General features: G+C 39.3%; 2 protein-coding genes across 8 annotated transcripts in view; one reads left to right on the top strand and one right to left on the bottom strand.

The window, feature by feature from the left end:
- Positions 1-10,333, bottom strand: part of LOC309488182 (GTPase IMAP family member 8-like) — a 72,398-nt gene extending 62,065 nt beyond the window's left edge. For 2 of the 7 annotated variants that reach the window (XM_082156268.1, XM_082156271.1), the window contains exons 1-3: positions 10,275-10,333; positions 9,329-10,021; positions 8,262-9,029 (exon numbers count right to left, since the gene is read on the bottom strand). In XM_082156268.1, coding sequence (XP_082012394.1) covers positions 8,262-9,029; positions 9,329-10,021; positions 10,275-10,284 — 1,471 coding nt within the window. In that variant the 5' untranslated portion in view covers positions 10,285-10,333. Of the gene's footprint in view, positions 1-4,969; positions 7,857-8,045; positions 8,184-8,261; positions 9,030-9,328; positions 10,022-10,274 lie in introns of those variants that run through there. The other 5 variants (XR_014202047.1, XM_082156269.1, XM_082156272.1 and 2 more) reach the window with 5 other exon arrangements.
- LOC309488466 (uncharacterized protein) lies at positions 3,229-6,175 on the top strand. The gene is made up of 6 exons (XM_082156717.1): positions 3,229-3,620; positions 3,734-4,081; positions 4,214-4,288; positions 4,820-4,945; positions 5,123-5,154; positions 5,300-6,175. The coding sequence occupies exons 1-6, from the start codon at positions 3,587-3,589 to the stop codon at positions 5,438-5,440; spliced, it is 756 nt and encodes a 251-aa protein (XP_082012843.1). The 5' UTR covers positions 3,229-3,586; the 3' UTR covers positions 5,441-6,175.
- Positions 10,334-23,246: the final 12,913 nt, after the last annotated feature.

Raw genomic sequence — 23,246 nt, 5'->3', positions numbered from 1 at the left:
TAACCAATCCCTGTGGGCCCCTCACTCCTCTATCACATCCCAGCCGGTGGAGCCCCCTCGTTGAGCGCGCTGGTCCCTTTGTAATGGACAGACCAGCCGTTTCATTCGGGGCCTCTTCAGAGGACAGGATGCCGATTGCAGCATCGGAGGGTGAGCTGACCTCTGGAAATGATGACTCGGCTGCGTTATCTCCCTCTAGGAGTGTAACATTGCCCGAGCCAGATCCAAAAACATCAGCTATGCTGAATCTCAGCTCTCTGCCAGAAACTGCACAAATAAGCTTTTCTTCCCTCACTACCCTTGACGGCAGAGCGGTGAAGGGTTGCAAGGCTGTCCCTCCAATAGAGCGGTCTGGTGCGACACAGGTGCACCTGTGTCCGGCGGCCACTGCTTTTTGGACGTGGCCCCTCGTCTCCCCCAAAGCCTGTGAGTTCTTGCCCGTTCTGATGGGCAGAGCTTACAAGGCCTGTGGGCAAGCCGCCTCCTCTTACGTGCCATGGCGCTTCTACAGGTCTATCAGGCCAGGACACTCATGGACATGCACGAGGGTAGCCCAGACCGTGCGCTCATAGGTGAGCTCCGCACCACATCTGACCTCGCCCTCTGGGGCACGAGTGTCGTGGCGTGCGTGATCGGTCTGGCGATGTGCACGTTAGTGGTCCAGGAGCGCCATTGTTGGCTCAGCCTGGTTGTTATGGCAGATGCGGACAAGGTTCGGTTCCTGGTCTTCCCGAATTTCCCAGGTCGGTGATGCGGCGGAGAACTGCGCCCAACATCTCTGCCGCCCAAACGCAGACGGAGGCCATCCGGCACATCCTGCCCCGACGGCCCGCTGCTGCCACCCTCGCCTGCTCGTCGCTGAGGGTGCTCCCCTGCCGCCGCTCCCGCTGGGCCTCCGCAGCAGCCCCCAACCAGGCCTCAGCATAGAGCCGGCCACAGTAGGGACACCCAGCCCGCTCTAGGCGCTGCCAAGCCAGGTGGCAAGCGACAGTGAAAGCATTCCTGAGAGGGCCGCTCAAGGATGGAGGAGGGTGCTTTTGGAGTTAGTCACCGATCCACTCCCTCCCCCCAGACTCCCTCCCTCCCTTCTCACGCATCCCTGGCCGTCTTGTGGAGACAGGTAAGTGTTGCACTGCACACTCAGACCCCGCCTTTGGGCCTCTTGAGCCGGGTCCCTGTCCTCGACCTCGCTGCCCCACCTCGGGTACGTCTGTGATTCCCTGGCCCCGGGCCTGGTTTTATGGAAGCCTAAAATGCTTTCAATCGGTCCAGCCTGGCCCCAAACGGTACCTTCAGATTCGGCTTGCGATTCATTTTGCTCGGCTTCCGCCCAGGCTCAGTGATATTCATCATACCTAGGTGTTGAGCAGAGATGCTCCTAAAAATGAGTGAGATTCATCACACCTAGGTGTTGAGCAGTGCTCCTGTCCTGTGTGTGTACGTCGCAGTCCTACTGGCGAAGGACGCAAGCTAGCCGTTCCCTCCAGCCGATATGAAGTCTGGCTTCCATGAGCCCGTACTTCATTGTACCCTAAATGTGTGGTGGGTTTTACATTTTCTGAAGAGGTACAATCGCTTTATATCATGAACAGATTAAATTTATACTTCATAATATAAAGTGATCGAGGCTCTCCAGAAAATTTGCTCTAAACTGCTCAATTCATATGGATTAGTTTTACGATCTCTTTATGAACGTTTTAAAGCGTCAAAGTGGTGGTTGTGTAGCTGTCAATGAAGGGACAGAAAGCTCTCAGATTTCATCAAAAATATCTTTATTTGTGTTCAGAAGATGAACGAAAGTCTTACGGGTTTGGAACGACATGAGGGTGAGTAAATGATGACAGAATTTTCATTTTTGGGTGAACTATCCTTTTAATGCTCTCTCTGTGTTGTTGGTTATTGTATGTATCATTAACTGGATCCATCCTCAAGAGGGAGCTAAAGCTTAAAAAATGAAAACAATTGTTTTAAAGCATAAAGACAAATTTTATAATAATTATCTGGAGGGTCTGTACAAATATTTTAATTTTCAATTTTATTCATCTTTTTTTTTATGTACTCTTTTGGTTGAGTTTATTTGAGATTTAATTAATTTTACAGAACATAACTACAGGACAATCAATTAACAATCAATAAATAACACCCAGAAGTTGGCATAATTTGTGTGTGTGTGTGTGTGTATATATATATATATATATATATATATATATATATATATATATATATATATATATTAGATCATTTTATAATATTATGTTATTGTTATTATAATATAAACAACTCTCCAATAGAAGCAGACGTCCTGTATAACAGCATATTATTCATCAACACTAGTGTTGTCAAAGTTGGAGTAGGTTTGCTTGGATTTATTGCTCAATAGATGACCCAAATAAAACCTCTGATTGTGCCTGATATGTGGATTCTCATCTATAAGTGTGCTCTTGTGTATAATGACATACTCAATGTAAAATTGAGAAGAAAATATTACCTAATTTCTATAGTCTCATCTAGTGATCTATTTTATATATATATATATATATATATATATATATATATATATATATATATATATATATATATATATATAAAAATAAAAGGTAACAGTTTTGCTCCACAGTCACATGTGTAATGTGTGGTTGCCTCAAACACCCACTCATGCACACTTGAATATGCAATGGTCTCCTGCATTCGTACTTTTCCGATGAATTAACACTGTGGTCGTGAAACACTTCAGGCAGTCATACCTATGATTTAAGAATTGCGCTTGCACTTTTACTCACATGTGCACACAGGATGTTTGTCCGTCCTGCTGTGACCTGTTTCTCTATGAGTACTATATATGGTGCTGATGTGGTTGGTGGTCGTTTCTGATAGCCATCTTTAGAAAAACAAGAAAACCACAAACTGTTTTCACACAATGCAGCACTTCGTAAAAAAAAAAAAAAAAGATTTGTGACAAGTTCACATATTGTTTGTGCTTTTTGTATTCATTGTGTGGAGTCTTTGATTTATCTTAAAGGTAGAGATCAACAATATATAACATCGATGGGTGGACAGACGGACGGACAGATATAGGATTTTCACTGCAGTTTTCATTTTTGGACTCACTTGATTCCAGGTCTGCTCATATACTTGTCTTGGAGAAGATTTTGATATTACCCACACATGAACACATGCCTAGTTAAATTCACTTTTTTTTATCCAGTCTTTTCCTTTTTTGGCCCTTTGATGTCATTTGTTGGGAATTAAAGCGGCTCTTTTGAGCACTTTTGTCTCTCTGTGGGATTTACCACTGACTTGTAACATACCTTCACATTTGTTTGTGTATATTTCAATGTAAATTCGGCCAGGAGCAGAGCAATTTAGCTCAACAAAACCAGATTATTTCTGCAGAGAATATAGTGACAAAGGCATTGATCCTCACCTCATATCTTAACTAACACTTTTGCTCCAATTTGGGAGTGGGGTAAAATACACCAGGTTGATTTCAACCAATCACACTCTTTCAAGTCTTGGTTTGAAAGTGACCAATCACATCACATGCAAGTCTTCTAAAGAGCATTTTCACACATCCATTGCTTCAAACATGATCGTTTGGGCCATTTTGATCTTTTGTGCTCGTAAGTAGCTTTTTTCCCCTTCTTTCCACTGTCTAAATGTATATGTATTTATTAGTCAGTTCCATGTATGCATATATTTAGTGTTTAAATGAAACCTCACTGTTCTGTTTTAGCTGGAGTCCGACCTGATCACAGTGGTGAAAATGTCTTGTTACAAACATTTCAGCTGGGAGATGATGTTACCATCAAATGCTTCTCGAAAAAAAGTTTTGGCAACACACTGGTTTGGTATAAACAGAGCATTGGTCAGATCCCTCGGCCTATTGTACTAGTCAATTATTGGAAAGATATAGAATTTAAGGATGAATTCAAAAATGGGAGATTCAATATTTCAGCAAGCAAAGGATCTTTTCATCTGAACATCACAGCTATGACCAAGGAGGACATCGGAATATACTATTGTGGGACAGTGTTCTTGAATTTATTAGAATTTATCTCCGGAGCATATCTGATGCTAAAAGGTAAAATAGATTCAATTTGCTAGTGTTTTAAAGATTTTGTGTTGGAGAAAACTACTTTAACAATTTAACAGTCCTTGTTTAAAACCAAAAGAGTCTTGACTTGACTTGACTTGTTTATTTGCTATTTCAAAGGAACTGAATCTAAAGACTTTATTGTGGCATGTGGGGAGACACCAGTTGTGAATGGAACCACTTTTAAGAATAACGGTAATTATTCATTAAATTACTATGACTTTAGTTAACCTGCTTTGGTGACTGTCACTACAGTGACCCTAAAAAGTATTTGCATCCTCAAGCCACGCTTAAAATAGCATGAATTTCATTGCATTACACAACAAAATATCCAAGTGGATTCTGCAAACAAGAACAGCAAAGTTTCACCAACGATTCACAAGATGTTTTTTGAATAAATGTATGAAGTCAGTTCTCTTCAAGTTATCATAATCTAAATGTTTTTGTGAAAATGTTTTGCTAGAAAAGAATCTTTCTTTAAAACGAGTTCCACTTGGTTTGACACTTTGTTATCTAATGCAAAGCCATTCCTTTATCTTTAAGTATATGGCTTAAGTGTTAAAATATTTTTTTTGGGCCACTGTATACAGTTTAAAGTCATGGAAAAGTATATTCACAACACATAGCAGTTCTAGTAATGTATATTCACAGTATTTTAATAACGAATTTTACTATGAGCAGAATGTGCTTTATTCAATTATTTTTGGATCTTTTTCTCCATTTCAGACAGCAACAATCAAAAAGTATGGGATCCTGTGTTACTTTGCTTGATATCCTCCAATGTTGTTTTTGTGATAGTAATTGTCACACTCCTTGTTGTTCACTGCAAACGCTGGGGAAACAGGCATGGAGGTAAAATTCCACACACACTTTCCATCAGTTAAGCGTTAAGAGTTTAATTGAATAGGCTGTTGATCCAGAAAAAGTCGTATACAGTCTAATATACAAATATGTTGTACAAACTCTTTCAATATTCAATCACAAATATGTATGTCAAAGTTTAACTATAATTTTCTGCAAATTTCGAAGGATCTACAAATCTAGCATCTCCGTCATGTAAGGTAATTTTCAAAAATACAAAATCAATTTTCTTCTGTACTATAATATGTACTTGTAATCCATTAAATAGTAAACATTTTAACATAAGTAATGTAATTTGCTTCTCAAGCGTAAAAGAAAAAAATAAGCTATGCATTTTTTTAACAGATTGGAGATTCAGAAGTGAATTATGCAGCTGTGAGTTTTGCCTCCGTCCCTCCAGCCAGAAGATCAAACAACAGACTGAATACAGTGAAAACATCTGAATACAGTGAAGTGATCTTCAAGCCGACAGATCACATGATCTAACAGATAATTTGACATTTATATTCACAAAATGATTTGCTTTTTTTTAAAAACATGTATTATTAATATTGATATTTCAAAAGCATCCATTACTGTACATATGTAAACAGAGTTCCTCCAAATTTTACTTTGAATAACTTTTGTGTGCTGTATAGAAATAGTTACGCCCGGTTTCACAGACAAGGCTCAAGTCTAATCAAAGACTAAATTGCATGTTTGAGCTGTTTTAACTTTAAGCAACTTGTACTGATATATTTTTAAATATGTCAGTTTAACTTTAAAAAAAAATTTTCTGAGGCACATTTATAAAAGCCACTTAAAGGGGTGCTATAATGCCATTTTCACAAGATGGAAAATAAGTCTATAATATCGCCAGAGTGTGTATGTGAAGTTTTAGATCAAAATACCTCACAGATATAGCATGTTAAAAATGGGGAATGCACTGTTTTTGTGTCTGTCCCTTTAAATGCAAATGAGCTGCTGCTCCCAGCACAAATTTCACAAACTTTTAGCCTTTTATATTCAAACTGGAGTCAGACAAAGACGGAGAGACTCAAGAAGAAGTGACAACATGTAGACAACATTTCTGAATGGTTAGTTGATGAATCTATGTAGCTTATGTGTAGTTATCTTCTAGTCATTGATTAGCATATTCTGTCATGAGGGTTTATGTAAATTTTAGGGTTAGTGATGTCACTAAGCCGGGAGGAATGTCCTGTAGTCCCTACCAGACATTTAGTCCTTAAAAAGCAATTTCTTTAAAATAAAATGTCTCCCTTTGCTTTGTACTTTGAGCGTTGTAACTTTGCAGATGTTGTTTATGCTCAAACAGCAACATTACACACTAACTAAAGTGAAAAAAGAAAAAAGTTATATCATAATCAACCACCCCTTTAAATGTCCTAAGGCCTAATCCTAATGTCTGTGAAACCGGGCCTTAAGCCGGGTGCACACTGTGCGATTTATTATTGCCCTTTACGATTGTTGCTTGTCACACCGTGTCCTAACCAGACACGATGCGATAGGATTCCAGCGACAAATACTTTGTCTGTCCACACTAGAAGCGACGCGACTGCGAGATGCGTAGAAATCAATCAAAACCCACAGCCAATCAGAATAGCGTGTGGGCGGAGTCTTGCGCAAGTGCACAGCACCAGAGAGTAATCTTGACGGCAATCGCAAGAAAATGGATAAGTAGGCTGCATAATCAAATTCACAAATATTACACCATTTAAACATTATTAAACATACATAGGCTACTGAGTTACTAAAACAATCTTTGTCAAATAATACACTTGTTTGTTCACAGTTTGAACGTTCTTGTTGCCATTTACAAATTTTTATCCAAAGCATTTCAAGGTATAAATTTACATTTTTATCAGTTATTGCTTTCCCTGGGAATCAAACCCATGATCTTGGCGTTGCAAGCGTCAACACTCTACTATTTGAGCTACTGGAAAGCTTTAATTTCAAGATCTGAGGTGAATTATCCATTGTTGCTTTTACAGGTACAAAGCTGGGAGCACTAAATGATATTCAAAGTCACATTGCATGCTTTTAACATTAAATTAAGCACATAAACAGTACCTGAGATTATCATTGCCACACTTTGTGTTTGTTGTTCCAGCCGTGACGTCGCAGAAAAATAGAAACCGTTTCTAAAATAGAATCGTCGCATATCGCCGTCGCAGATGGTTAGGACAAAAACTCTGATTAACATGGAAAAGATACCTTTTATCGCATGTTGCTGCGTCGTGTTTCGTGTAGTTAGGACACGGTGTCAGACTGTATGAATGTGATCATCGCTGAAAGCCATGTCACACTATAAGATCTCAGTTGTCATTAATGTCAGACTGTATGACAGTAAGGACACGTTAAAAACGGACGCACGCAAGAAAAGCCCACATGGGCCCCTAGTGGGTTAGCCCATGCAGGGCACATAGCAGTTTTGCCCATTTGGGCCCCCATGAGGATTTACTGTGGCCAACCCACCATAACAGTACATTGTTTTAAGTCATTGTTTAACAGTCATTGTTTTAAGATTAGAAGCTTAATCAAACTATTTTAACGATCCCGTAAAATGTCATAAATCGCAGCCAAAATCGCACAGTGTGCACCCAGCTAGTGTTTGTCAAAGCAGATTAATGGATCAATGAAGTGAAAGATAATAAAAAGTAGCCTAGAATCTGTTTGTATGAAAATGACATGCATTCTATAATAATAATGACAAAAATGAGAAAATTTTAACATGCATTTTCAGATTGTCTTTATGATTAATGTCTATCCTGGTCAGTCTTGTCATGTTCTTCATAGCTGGAAACACTTCCATAGTCTGATGAAGGAAGCCTCTGACACCAGTCATGCACCTTAGCCAAAGACATCTTTATGTCCTCTTCATCAGCACATGAGGACATCTCTGCTATAAGGAAATAAAACAAAGCTTTGGTTATCTGACATTTTTGACAGTTTTTTAAAAGAAACTCAAGTACGTGACTTGGCAGTAGAATTAGCAATCTGTTTGTTGGCAGCACAGAACTTTATTAGCTACCAGCCACTCTCAGCACAACTTTTCCAATTAAGTGAATCGTATAATTTTTTCTGTACTTACCATTGGCATCAAGGCATTGTAGTTTATACTGGATCCTAGCCATGTCTGCTGCTTCCCGACGATTCCATTCCCTCTCAAGTGCATCTTTCAGCTGGAGTTTGTTGATAAATGATTCTGTATTTATTACTTCTCCACTAACTGCAAGCAAAAGCATAATGAGGCAATTAAAGTGAGTATAAGTATCAAAATTAATTTATTGCAAAAAATGACACATACAATTCAGAGGTAAATATAAACTTCTTCCACTTCTGACAAATCTTTGTGGGCTCATTGTTTTCAACATCTCTTTCACCACAGCATCACTCCTCTCCCATTCTTCATTAAGTAATTTTTTGATATCCTCAACTCTAAGCCACTCAGATAGGGTTTCTCTTTCTTGGGACTTCTTTTTCTTCCTCTGATGTTCATCATCACTTTCCAGCAGAGCACTTTCCTTGATCATTTCCTCAATCTTCTCCAGTAACTGATTTACTTGGGTGCGATCTTCTCTTATGCTCTCAAACACATGATATCTGTTCCCGCACATCTCGACGAGTCTCACAAGAGCGTCACCTTCACTTTCAATGTGGTGCTCAATAGGTTTGTTTCCCAATGATCCTCCCCATGTGAAGAGCACCATGGTTTGCCTCCAGACCTTTTCACCAAGTGGTCTCATGTTTTCTAATATGATTTCCATCTGCTCTTCTGAAAACGATGTGTCTGCTGGTATAACCAAGAGGATTGCATGGGGGGAAGAATCCATTGCCTTCAAGATCTCAGTATTCACTGAATCTGCGTTCAGTTGATACGGAAGAAATTTCCAAAAGCTTGGTGTGTCCACCACAGTGACCTGTCTTCCATTCACTTCTCCACATGTTCTGACACACTTCACAGTCTTGTCAAATGAAATGTCAGCACCCAAGATGGCACTGCAAGATAATGTCTTGCCTGACAGGACCCAGCCCAGCATCACAATATTCAGAGGTGTAACATCATGCTCTGCTTCTGTTGAAAATATGTATTTTATAATATATTTAAAATATATAGAATTGTGAAATATTTATATTTATAAATAAATATTATTTATAATATTATAATACAATATTTTATATATATATATATATATATATATATATATATATATATATTTAACAAACTTTACTTGTTTCATTTAGAGACTTTAGTATACTGTATTTGTCTATGTTGTAGGCTACAGCTGATTGCAATGACAACAATTGATCATTTTTATGCAATATAATTATGATTATACTGAGTAAAAATAAATTATAAAATTGGAGACTGACCGGCATCACTTTTTATTTCTTCCAGTTTTCTTCTCTTCTCCAAAACTTGTTGTGCTCTGGCAGTTGCTCTCTCTTCCACATTTTTTATTTTAATCTCCAAATCCATCAGCCTTCTTGCATCAGCTTTAAAAAATCGGCCATTGTTTTCAGCAACAAGTTTCTCTATCTGCCTAAATAGCTCTTTCGCCTGGGAACCATCTCTATCCAGGTCAGTGTCAAAACCAACATATCTGTTTCCACATTTTTGAGTAAGCTTGTTCAAGTTTTCCCCTTCACATTCTACATATTGCTCTATAGTTTTGTCACCCAAATGTTTGAGTTTTGTGAAGACTATAATGGTTTGATCCCAGGTGTCTTCACTAATGAACTGCACGTGACCCTCGGCTACTTTCCCGTGCTTCTCTGAGAAAGCAGAATCAACCTCTATCACCAGGAGGAAAACATGAGGTCCCGGTGGACAGATACTGGTGCTCCTAACAAGCTCCGCTTTCAGGCGCTCTGGGGTGTCACATAACTGAAAACACTTCCACCAGCCTGGGGTGTCCACAAGAATGATTTTCCTGCCGTGTGTGTTTCCTTCCATCTTCACACACTGTGTGGTCATTTGACCAGATTCACATTTAACATTTAAAAAGGAGTGTGCCACACTACTCTTACCACTCAGATGTCCTCCTAATAACACTAATCGCAATTCTGTAAAACAAAAGCAGGAAGAGGATGACAAAGTATATATATATATAGTATACTTTATACTTTATACTGTATTAAGTTATATAAGTTGAATATATAATTTTTTTAACTAATTATCTACAAAACATGATATGTATTTTTTAAATAAATTTTCATGAAAATTTGGTTACAAAAATGTTTGATTACAAAAGAAGAGAAAGAAGAATCACCACATCCTACAATATTTCTTGAAAATGCTTCATTTGATGTCTCTTACCGTCTGCCATTGTAAAACCATTATAATATTATAAATTAAAATAATTAATCCTTCTCAGTGATCAATTCTTCTCTCAGTCCTTTTTAGTGTCTTGGAGTGAAATGGTTGCATTTCATAAAATGGCTTCTTTCCATTGAAGGAGAAACTAAAGCTGATGCATGATTGGACTATCTCTGTTTTGATCATGTTGTTTAATGTTGATAAACTGGACAAACCAGTAATAGGTCAAAAACACTCCTCCCCAGACAGGGTATCTTCCGTCCATTTCATTTCCTATTTGAAATGAAATAAGCAGAAACGAGAAACGGCGCCTTTATTCGTTTTTTCGTTTTTTCCAAAAAACGAAAAAACGAGATTTCGGCTTGATTTTTCGTTTTTTTAGTTCACGGGCAAAAAACGAATAAATGACTTCAAAATTCGTTTTGCACATGTGGACGGTCATGAGGCGCCCCTGTCAGCCGATTGGTCAAGAAAATCTGAGCATGTGACGTCATCGGTAGTTCCCCAGGTTTATTCAACAAAATAATAGTCCTATGGCTCTGCGTACCGCATATTAAACTGTTCAGGGCAGGTCCTGGGCTTACTTATGTGCAACTTAACGCATTTCAGAGAAATATTTATATATCAGAAATATTAAATATTAATCTGCACCCAGACGGTTTTATTAGCTGTGCGGAGTTAAATCTGTGTGGTGAAGCACATACGCAGCAGTCATAACTCTTCTTTTAGACAATACGCTCAGTTTTGGACAAGGGGTGGTTATTGCAAATACTGTAATGCAAAACTGCTGATGGTGGTGGGTACCGCGATGATGGTAAATAAAATTGCACTGTAACTGTAGCTAATCATAGCCTGTTCTTTGGCAGTTGGGTCTGTTCGAGGTCGGATCACGTTCTCACCACAAACGAACCGCTCCAGAGTTCGTTTGAAAGCGTACCGCTTTTGGTGCGCACCCGAGTGCGATTGCTGCATTCACACCTGCCCAAACGAACCGCACCAAGGGGGAAAACGAACTCTAGTGCGATTCAACAGAACTAAATGAGGCAGGTGTGAAAGAAGTAAGAACCCTTAGATTTTCTAGTTGTTGGAAATACTGTTAACCCTATGGTTTTTTTCTTGATATTTTGTGACTTTCTCATTTATCATGACGAACATGCAAAGTTTCAACATGCTACTGTGTTTTGACATAGCCTATACAAACAAAATTACTATAGTAGCCTAGGCTACGTTCCTGATGTTCACGGGCCAATTTGACCCAAACATTTTAACACTCTAATGCAACTGTAGGCTACTGACCCAAAATAATAAAATTGCTTGGTTATATATATATATATTTTTTTTTTTACAACCTTATGAAGCTAAAATTAGCTTTTCCACACTTATTTTAATACAGAAAAATATTTTGTCAGCCACAGATGGTAAAAATGAGCCATCATTTATTTTTTCAATCTACCTGAAATAATATTAAACCTTTGTTTGTTGGTATTTTGTGACTTTTTTTCATTTATCATCATGATCATGCATGCAAAGTTTCTACATGCTGATGTGTGTTGACATACAAACAAAATTACTATTACATTTGTGATGTTCCCGCCCGGGTCAATTTGTCCCTCAGCTATTAAAATGCAACTGTACGGACACATGTGTTTGTATGACAGGGCACTTCAACTCCAGTTCTAAAGTGCATGTAATTCCCTCGAAGCACTGGCAGACACAAGTGGTTTTCTTGCTACAGGTTTATTTGAAGCTTATTCTCCATGTCCACCGTGAAAACTAAACATACAGTATAACGAGAAAATAAAGAACGCATTAGCTTATGAACATACAATGACATGCGCAGCATGTAAAATAACGTTCACCAAAGTAAAATACAGACACAAAACAGCATACCTCGTTGGCTGCATGCTGTACACAAGGGAATAAAGGTTTCCTTAGATCGCTGACATCCACTATAACAACCTTAACACTTTTAGCAGAGCATTAAATTGTCCGTGCTTCACTTGCTGTTAGCTTGCCGACTCTCTCACTCACGAGCGTCCCAAAAGACCTTGCGCGGAAACTTCAAAATAAAAGCACTTTACTTTTTCCAAATAAAATCACTAAATAATACTAAATGCGATTTATAATTCTAAATTATGACATTGGTGGAAAACAAAGTATACATTATTATAATGTTGCGACAATTACACTCCCACCAAATCACACAAACCTTAATGTGGATTTCTCTACACATAATGGTTGTTGCAAGTAAACTTATAAACACAACTTCTGACCTTTTGGTATTTAACCATTTAGCATGGAGTTTCAGTAAAACATTAAACACCTTAGTCTGCCTCAAGCAGAGTAACAACTTTATGTATGGGTCTTTCAAGAAACACTGTTTTAGTTGTGGGTTTCCCCTTTTTGTCAAATGTAGTGTTACTAACTAGCAACCTTAGTTTTCTCACCCTACTATCTGACCCTGGATAGACTTCTGTGACCCTTGCTAGTTTCCATTCGTTGCGTGGTACCAGATCATCTTGTAGAAGGACGATGTCATTGACCTTCAAGTTTCTTTTATCCATGTGCCACTTTTGTCTTGGTTGTAAGTTTAATAGATATTCTTTCCTCCATCGGGTCCAAAACTCATTAGCCAAATACTGCACTCGACGCCACCTCTTTTGAAGATAGAGATCTTCTCCAACAAATTGTCCAGGTGGAGGCAGAATGATGGTTGACTTCATTGTAAGGATGTGGTTCGGAGTCAAAGGTTCAGGTCCAGATGGATCATTCAAATGTTCAGCTGTGAGTGGTCCGCTGTTAACAATAGCCATAACCTCATACAGAAATGTCCTTAGTGAGGTGCTGTCAAGCCTTCGTGATGACTGGTCAAGTATAGCAGTTAGAACACTCCTTACTGTTCTTATTTGTCTCTCCCAGACACCGCCCATGTGACTTGCCGCTGGAGGATTCATAAAAAATTCACATCCTAGAGCCTTTACTCTTTCTTGATCCATTTCTTTCATGAGTTCTGCAAACTCTCGCCTTGCGCCAACAAAGTTAGTTCCTTGGTCACATCTTAGTTGACGCACATTTCCTCTTATGGCAATGAATGCCCTTAAAGCATTAATAAATGCGTCAGTTGTCATGTCATCAATCATCTCTATGTGTATGGCCCTTGAACATAGACAGGTAAGTAAGAGACCATATTTTTTGAGATCTTTTCTTCCTTCCTTTACATAGATTGGACCAAAGCAGTCTATGCCTGAGTATGTGAAGGGTGGAGTCATCTCCGTTCTGTCTTGTGGTAAGTCACCCATCCTTTGTTCTTCAGTACCTCTTCTGTACTTTCTGCACTTGACACATTTGGAGATGTGTGATGAGACAGCACTGCTGCATCCCAGGATCCACCATCCATTAGCTCGCAGTTCGTTTATTGTCATTCCACGTCCTTGATGTTGCACTCTTTCGTGAAAGTGCTCAATGAGTAAGACTGATATGTGGCAGTTCTTTGGGAGTATTGCTGGATGTTTCACATGTGGGTGTAACGTGGCTTGACTTAGGCGTCCTCCCACTCTTAGAATACCCTCTTCGTCCAAGAAAGGACTCAACTTATACAGCTTACTGTCTTTGGTCTTGGTAACTAACCGTTTTGCTTTCAAGCTCTTTATCTCATCAGAGAATGCTTCTTCTTGAACTAGCTTGATGATAGCGAGTTCTGCTTCTTTCCTTTCTTCTAGGCTTGTAGCTTCGTTGGTTCTTTGCTTCACACCTTTGTATTCTTTGACTTGTCGTTTCAATCTGGCAACTGCTTTTACTGCTCTTGACCAATCAGAGAATTTCTGTAGGCGATCCAAAAAAGATCTGTCTTCCTTGGCTTTAGTATTACACACAAGCACCTTGCGAAGCTCGGGATCATCCTGTCTGATTTCTCCCACCTTGGGTTCTCTTTCAGGTAGTTCTTTACACCAAAGAAACTTTGGACCTGTGAACCAGTTTGAGGTCTTAAGTTGCTCTGCGGTTAAACCCCGAGAGGCATGATCTGCCGGATTATCCTCAGAGGCAACATAAGCCCATTGTTCAGGCATTGTACTTGACTTGATTCTCTGTATGCGGTTGGCTACGAAAACTTGAAATCTTCTGGCGTCATTGTTTATGTAGCCAAGAACGACTGTGGAATCTGTCCAAAAGAACTCTTGCAGATCTTGGATTTCTAATTCCCTTTGGAGCATGTCACTAGTTCGAACTGCAACAACTGCCGCAGAGAGCTCAAGTCTCGGAATAGTTGTGACCTTGGTTGGTGACACTCTTGACTTGCCCATTACCAGACAGCAATGAACTTCGTCGGACATGTTAATGGCTCGCAGGTAGGTACATTCACCGTAGCCGGAGACGCTTGCATCCGCAAAGTGGTGAAGTTCATATCCTTTCACGTTGCCGAAATTTGAAGGTAAAAAACATCTTTTGATTTGCATTTCAGCCAGATTGGGTAGGTCTCTGATCCAGGACTCCCACTTGGGTCTTAGGTCTTCCGGAAGTTCCTCATCCCAGCCAATCTTCTCTCTGCACATTTGCTGGAGTATTTGTTTCCCCAAAAGGACAAAGGGTGCCATGAACCCCAGGGGATCATACACAGAGGCTACAGTAGAGAGCACACCTCTTCTTGTTAGCGGATTAGGTTTTACTTGAACTCTGAATTTGAATGAGTCTGATGTGATGCACCACTCTACTCCTAGAGCTCTCTCCATGTGCGGTGAACTCAAGGCCATGTCTTGATCTTTGATTGTGGCACGTTCTTCTTCTGGGATGGTTGCCATCACTTTCTCACTGTTGGAAACAAACTTGTGGAGTCTTAGCTTGCCAGTGGAGCAAAGTTCTCTTGATTCTTTGACGAGCTGAATGGCTTCCTTCTCAGTTTGGACGCTTGCAAGACCATCATCAACGTAGAAATTTCTTTGAATGAAGCGTATGGAGTCTTCACTGAACTGACCTTGTCCTTGTCGTGCCAGATGTTTCAGGCTGAAGTTGGCACAGCCAGGAGACGAGGCTGCTCCAAATAAGTGGACCTTCATTCTATAAATTGATGGTATGGTTTCCAAGTTGCCATTCTCCCACCAAAGGAATCTTAAATAATCTTGATCTTCCCTTTTCACGTGAAACTGGTGGAACATCCTTTCAATGTCACACATGACTGCAATGGAACCTTTTCTGAAGCGACATAGAACACCCACCAATGTATTTGTCAAGTCAGGACCGGTAAGCAGGTAGTCGTTGAGAGATGTTTCTTTAAACTTGGCAGAACAGTCAAATACTACACGTATTTTTCCTGGTTTTCGTGGATGATAAACTCCATGATGTGGAATGTACCAGGCCGGATTGTTGTCAATTTCTTCCTCTGGGACCTTTTCCGCTTCACCACGTGAAATGATATCGTCCATGAAGTTTACGTAGTCTTTGTAATACTGTTGATCTTTCTTTAGTCTCCTTTCAAGACAGTGCAGTCGATGTGTTGCGCATGTCTTGTTGTTAGGTAATTTGGGTCTTTCCTCTTTGAACGGTAATGGCATTTCGTAGTGACCATTGTGTTTCTGTGTGATGTTTTCTCTCAACTTTGCCAGGAACTTCAGATCTTCTTGAGACACCGGATCATCTTCTCCAGCTCTTTCAGAGAAGTCTGACTCAAGGACCTTTATGATGTCTGAGGGAGTGATCTCTTTTACTTTGGTTCGGCTCACATAGTGTACTTCAGTTTTGAGATTGAGAGAAGGCTCCACACATGGTGTCACTTGTCTCACTACTATGCGATGACTGATTCCGATGGCATCACCGTAGTCTACAGTGGGATTCCTATGGCCAACAATGCTCCATCCAAGGTCCGTACGCTGTGCATAAGGTTGATGATCTTCGCCAAACACAACTTCCTTTGGAAGTAGAGCTTGTGAGCAGTTATACCCAATAAGCAGACCTACTTCGCAGTCCTGCAGAGGTGCGATCTCTTCTTGGAGGTGCTCTAGATGGGACCATGCTTTCGCAGTTTCGTTTGTAGGTATGTGCAATCTGTTGGCTGGAATAAACCCGCGCGTGTAGACTGGTGGCAAGGAGATGTTCTTACCGGAGTAAAAGCCTCTGACTTGTAGGTTATTTACTCTTTGAGAGCTTACTACTGTGGTTCTTGAGGCCATAGTAGAGAGCTTGAGCTTGACTTGTTCTTTGTTTGCTTCCAAGGCTTCAGCTACTTCACTTAGAACGAAAGTTGTGTCGCTTTGAGAATCCAACAGAGCATATACAAGGACTTCTTGTTCTGGTTGAGTTAAGGATGAAAGCCAGACAGGAATTACTGCAGCTGTTTGTGCATTAGCTTCACCAAGTATTACTCTATTGGAAGTAGCGGCTGTGGTTTCTTCATGTTGGGATGATTGAGGTATTTCTCTGTATCTTTCTTGACTTGGATTTTGCTTGGCTTGTGGCGGTCTTTGCTCTTTTTTGTCTCGCTCCTCATGCAGACAGGTAGGATGCCGCTTGTTGCAAATGTCGCAGACACTCCTACTGTTGCAGCTCTTTGACTGGTGACCAGACCTGAGACACCCAAAGCATAGACTTTCAACTCGAATGAATTTGATTCTGTCTGGAACGGCTTTCTCCATGAACTTCCTGCATTTGTGCAAAGTATGCCCAGTTTTCTTACAGAAAGTGCATGTAGTAAAAGTCTGTTCGCTGGAACTTGTGGTCAGCGTCTTTGCTCTGAAGCTTTGATGTTTTTGGACTTTTGGGTTTTCAGCTTCACCTTGTTTTAGTGACTGCAACGATGTGACAGAATGGCAGGCAATTTTGGCCTCCCTTGCCAGAAATTTGACAAATTGGCTAAAGGAGGGAAATTGGTTTCTCTCTTCTTCTACTTCGATAACCTTCCGGTTCCATCTTGCCGTTAGCCAATCAGGTAACTTGGAGAGAATTTTCCTGTTTTCATTACAGTCATTCAAGATTTCCAATGCCTTGATGTGAACCATGGCAGCCTCACAACTACGGAGAAAATCACTGAACTCCCTGAGCTCAAGGCTGTCCTTAGATCCCATCTTGGGCCACGCTTGGAGCTTGTCTCTGTATGCTTTTGCAATTGTGAATGGGTTTCCGTATCTCTCTTCCAAAATCTCCCATGCAGCAACATAGGCAGACTCAGTTCCGAGAAGAAAATAACCATTGAGGGCTTTCTTAGCTTGTCCACTCACATATCTTCGAAGGTAGTATATCTTTTCTTTGTCTTGAAGGTTCTTCTGGTTGATCAGTGTTTCAAAGGAGAGTTTCCAATCGTTGTATTGCAATGGATCCCCACTGAAAACTGAAGGTTCAGGAACTGGAATTCTGTTGGCACTTAGAGCGCCTGCAAGCACCTTAATGAGCTCTGATGTACTTTCATTTGAGGTGGTCATAGCTTGTGGGATGGAGGTCATACGTAGAGACTGAGGACTTGAAGGAGCCGGGACTTTGTTATCTGCTGCCATCTCATGCTCTAGTATGTCTTTCCGTTCTTCTTCTATGACTTTCACTTGATCATATACCTGCATTCTCGCTCGTGCTGCATTAAGACCTTTTACTGCCTCCAAATGCTGTATCTTCCTCCGTTTTTCTTCCAGAGTCTTCTGTAGAGCTCCAAACTCTTCTTCCAGTTGAGCCTTAATTTTAGATTCGTCTTCCTCTCTCTGTAGTCTTCGTTTCACTTCCTCTGCTTCTCGTTCTAAACGACGCCTTACTGCTGCTGCTTCTTGATCAGCTATCTTCCTTTTAGCTTCTGCTTCTAGGCGCTGTATTTCCAATTGTTCTCTCTCTTGTTCTTGTAACACTTTCAGAACAGCTTGGCTTGCAGCAGCTTCAGCGGCAGCTTCTTGTCGTTTAACAGAAGACCTACTTGAATGCACGGAGTTGTCTTTCAAGAGAGAAGTGACAGAACCCGATTTGTATGTACTTGAGTCGAAGAGAGAGCCTGCTTCAGGCCAATCTTGCTTTTCTCCTTCTGGAATCTTTCCATGCAGTCGACTTAAGGCTCTGGATACAATGAACTTGGAAATCTCTACACACAGATCCACTCTTCGACGTGTGTCTTGCTCTGGAATTGAGACGTCACGTAGTTCATCATAAACACGCTGAACGTCTGCAGAAAGACCTGTGACGCAACCGATGATGTCATTAAGCAGATCATCAGGTAAGGGCTCTGTTGACTGTGATAATGGCTTCTTTGAAGATTTAACTTGGGTTCTCCATTTGTCGTAAATGTAATTGAACCTTTGTTGAAGCGCTTTAATTTTTTCATCTTGCAATTCTCTACCTTTCTCGGTTAGAGTTCTGACTCTTTGACTTCGTCTTGGCTGCTGCGCTTCCTCTTGCTGGACTTCAGCAACACCAACTTGATCTTCTTCTATGCTTTCCCTAACCTGGGTTGTAGGCTCACTTGACTCTGACATTGTCTAATCCTTTAAATTGACGCACCTTTCTAAATAAAGGGTGTAATTAAACTGTTATGTTTGCCTTTAACACTTACTCAAATTTAAATGTCACTTACATATTGTTACTTGTAAGCTTAAATGACTTAAAGGTTTTCAAATACCAGTTTTCAATGAGGTTCAAATGCGATTAGAAAATTGAAAGTGTGCAAAAAAAACCCAGCTAAACTCAACTTTGGATATTACCTTTCAAAATGTGCTCATTATGCATGAACTCTGCAGAGTTTATAGACTTAGACACTTAAATATTAAATGGCCAATAACCTTCACTTATTTCCAAACACACTATTTAAACTTGAATATAATTTCCTTTTAACTCTGGCCCTGTGTGTCTACAAATGGCAAGCTTCAATGTATATTACATGGTCACATAAGTCAAAACATTTACTACACACACTACAGATGCTATTTTGACGCAAAAATCTTTTTGGCAAACCTTAACAGAAGCCCTCTTCTTAGATCACTCTTGACTTATTAGTGTTCAAGTTCTTTATGGCTTTGTCTTGAAAACGTTGCTCATTAAGATCTGTGCGTCCTCTTACTTCTGTCTGCGTGCGTGCATGTTTTCGGCTTCAGTCCTTTGATGACAGCTCTGCACGCTACCGACTGATGCTGATCCTTTGAACTTGCGCGTCGTCGATTAATGTCCACTCGCGTTGATGAACAGTCCGAGTTTTCACTGTAATTCCCTCGAAGCACTGGCAGACACAAGTGGTTTTCTTGCTACAGGTTTATTTGAAGCTTATTCTCCATGTCCACCGTGAAAACTAAACATACAGTATAACGAGAAAATAAAGAACGCATTAGCTTATGAACATACAATGACATGCGCAGCATGTAAAATAACGTTCACCAAAGTAAAATACAGACACAAAACAGCATACCTCGTTGGCTGCATGCTGTACACAAGGGAATAAAGGTTTCCTTAGATCGCTGACATCCACTATAACAACCTTAACACTTTTAGCAGAGCATTAAATTGTCCGTGCTTCACTTGCTGTTAGCTTGCCGACTCTCTCACTCACGAGCGTCCCAAAAGACCTTGCGCGGAAACTTCAAAATAAAAGCACTTTACTTTTTCCAAATAAAATCACTAAATAATACTAAATGCGATTTATAATTCTAAATTATGACATTGGTGGAAAACAAAGTATACATTATTATAATGTTGCGACAATTACAGTGCAAGTGTCTAAAAGTGATCTAACCCTATCCAAACACACTTGAAAAAGCTAAATCACGTTGTTCAGAATTAATTGCAAATTACAGATGAAAATCTTTGTCAGACAAATAAGCTCTCATTTCTATATTCAAGATATCTGAAATACCTAGCTTTTAACCTTTTATGATTTTCAAAGGCAGCTTTACAGAGCCAATAAATGAATAAAAAACATTTATTTGATGTATGTTTTTGTTATGTTTTGTTTCTCACTCCCATGTGAGTGAATAATGAGCTTTCCCACAATTTTGCTTAGTGTGGCACAAGACTTTGACATAGACAGCAGGAAAAATGAGCTCCCAAAAATTGACATTTAAATAAGTAATTTCACAGGTTTTTGATGATACTGATACAGATGAAGATGTTTCCGAGTTAGAGGATGCTTCAGAGATTGAGGAAAATGTTGTTGAAGATACAGAAAATGAATGAAACTAGGGAAACTAGGGAACTATGTCTATAGGAAACTAAAGGGAAAGTTAACTTAGGAAAAGGCAACATTATTTTCATACAGCTACATTGAATTGTTCAGTTATGATGTTATAAGCATAAAATGTATAAGAAAAAATGAAAACGTAAAAAAAAAAAAATGATGCAAAAAAAGTCAGTAGGCCTACACTGTTTATAAAAAGAAAACGGTTTGAAAAAAATGGTTAAAAAAACAATTTTACCAAATTTGTCAATTGGACCCGCTCCGTAAGTAGCCTACACGGAAATCGAACAGTGCACGAGGGTAGGCTACGTTCAGCATATAGCGCTTATTTTAGATTTTTTTAATGTTTGACAACATCTTCCTCCACTCTTTGAACAATTTTAATTAACATTAGCCTTTTCGTTATTAACAAAGAGAATAAGACGGATGAGATAACACAAGTAAATGAAAGACCTATGGATTAACCTTTCAAACGAATGCGGTTCATTGTTATTTTTTAATGAAAACACAACAACAATAAAATAGTAGGCTACAATAAAAAAATAAAAAAAACTCCTGCATAGTATTAAACTTGAATTAACAAAACGATTAAGACAGAATAACAACAGCATAGGCTAACAAATAAATAAAATATATTTGGAAATGTCCCTTTAAAATGAACACTGTTATTAAAACTTTTTGTTGTTGTTGTTGTTTTCAAAGACAAACTCACTTCTTTACTAACAAAATCTTGCGCTTTTTCCTCCGCTATCGTCCTGTCAATCATCTCGCTCTCGCAGCTATGATTAGCTACAGTTACAGTGCAATTTTATTTACCATCATCGCGGTACCCACCACCATCAGCAGTTTTGCATTACAGTATTTGCAATAACCACCCCTTGTCCAAAACTGAGCGTATTGTCTAAAAGAAGAGTTATGACTGCTGCGTATGTGCTTCACCACACAGATTTAACTCCGCACAGCTAATAAAACCGTCTGGGTGCAGATTAATATTTAATATTTCTGATATATAAATATTTCTCTGAAACGCGTTAAGTTGCACATAAGTAAGCCCAGGACCTGCCCTGAACAGTTTAATATGCGGTACGCAGAGCCATAGGACTATTATTTTGTTGAATAAACCTGGGGAACTACCGATGACGTCACATGCTCAGATTTTCTTGACCAATCGGCTGACAGGGGCGCCTCATGACCGTCCACATGTGCAAAACGAATTTTGAAGTCATTTATTCGTTTTTTGCCCGTGAACTAAAAAACGAAAAATCAAGCCGAAATCTCGTCTTTTCGTTTTTTGGAAAAAGCGAAAAAACGAATAAAGGCGCCGTTTCTCGTTTCTGCTTATTTCATTTCAAATAGGAAATGAAATGGACGGAAGATACCCTGATTCTCCCCCCACCCCCGTCAAATCTCTAAGTAAGTGTACTGATAGTTGTCTTCTCAGCATGGAAGTTAGTTGGAAAATTAAATAGAGAAATAGCTGAAATACCAGAGGAATTGATTATGTTGTAGGTCATTGTAACTTAAACATTAATCTAGGGCTGTCACTAATGATTATTTTGGTAATCTGTCGATTATTTTGATCGAGTAATTGGATATAATAGAAATAGACCTGCAAATCATAAGCACATGTTCTATAGTTTTCTAAAACCTTACAATAATCACAAAAAACAGTTGGGTGCTTCCCTAAAATGTATAGTGTATTGTTCAAACTACTGAGACCTATTCTTAATCTGGCCATTACTATTTCTTCTTTTCTATTCCTTCCTCTATTCTTCACAGAACCAAATTTATTTTGAATGGTATATAAATGTCTCCTTGAGTCTCCCTGTCCCACTGCTGGTTTTTCTCTTCTTTCTTTCTTAAACCAGCTTAAGGGTGCATTACTGCCACCTACAGGACTAGAGTCATTTCAGTAACACCCCTGGGCAACCATTATTTTTAGCTGTGCAGCTCCTACTGTTGAATAGAAAGTAGATAACGTACAAAACAAATGTCAAAATTAGTAAAAAAAAACAAACAAAAAACCACCCAACATTTTACAGGTTAGTGCAGAAAATGTGCATGTGCTTTCTAAAGTGAAAATATTTTAATTGACTTGCTTTCCCCTAGCAGCCATATTGAATGTTGCAGTTTTGAGTGGTCGGGCTCGTCCTCTTTTATGGCTGTGTTTGACTGCTTTTGTCCTATAAGTGCTGTACCTTCTGTTTTAAGCCTCAGGCCTGTAAGGGGTTGTTGTCTTAATTTGATTTTCAGAACAATAAATTAACACTCATACAATAAGTTACACAGAAAGGCTGTTTAAAGAAATAACAACAGTTGCATTGGAATTATAAGGACAAATAGTAAAGCTCAGATATTTTCAAATGTTACAAACCATTTGCTATGTAGTTTAAAAGCTATATCGTGGTTCTTATAGGTAATACTGTATGCGTTTAATAAAAAACTAAAAACAAAACATGCGCTACTTTCATATTTAGGCTATTTGAGAAAGTTTATTTAGGCTACACACACACGTGTTGGGTTTCCATGCTTGATGAGGACTTTTCATAGACATAATGATTTTTATACTGTACAAACTGTATATTCTATCTTCTAACAACCCTAAACACAACCCTCACAGAAAACGTTCTGCATTTGTACATTTTCAATAAAATGTTTTTTTTTTCCTCCATTGGGACCAAAAATTACTATCTAAAGATGAGAATACCAGGACCACACACAACATACGCATGCACGCACACACACGCACACTTGGTTTCGCTATATTTGTGAAACATTTGGTCCCCCCACAATGTAATCCTGTATACACACACACACACACACACACACACTTATCTGTTTATCTGTTT

The sequence above is a fragment of the Leuciscus leuciscus genome (assembly GCF_965113295.1).
Source record: "Leuciscus leuciscus genome assembly, chromosome: 2".
NCBI classification, from domain to species: domain Eukaryota; kingdom Metazoa; phylum Chordata; class Actinopteri; order Cypriniformes; family Leuciscidae; genus Leuciscus; species Leuciscus leuciscus.
This window is presented reverse-complemented; position numbering and strand designations above follow the sequence as displayed.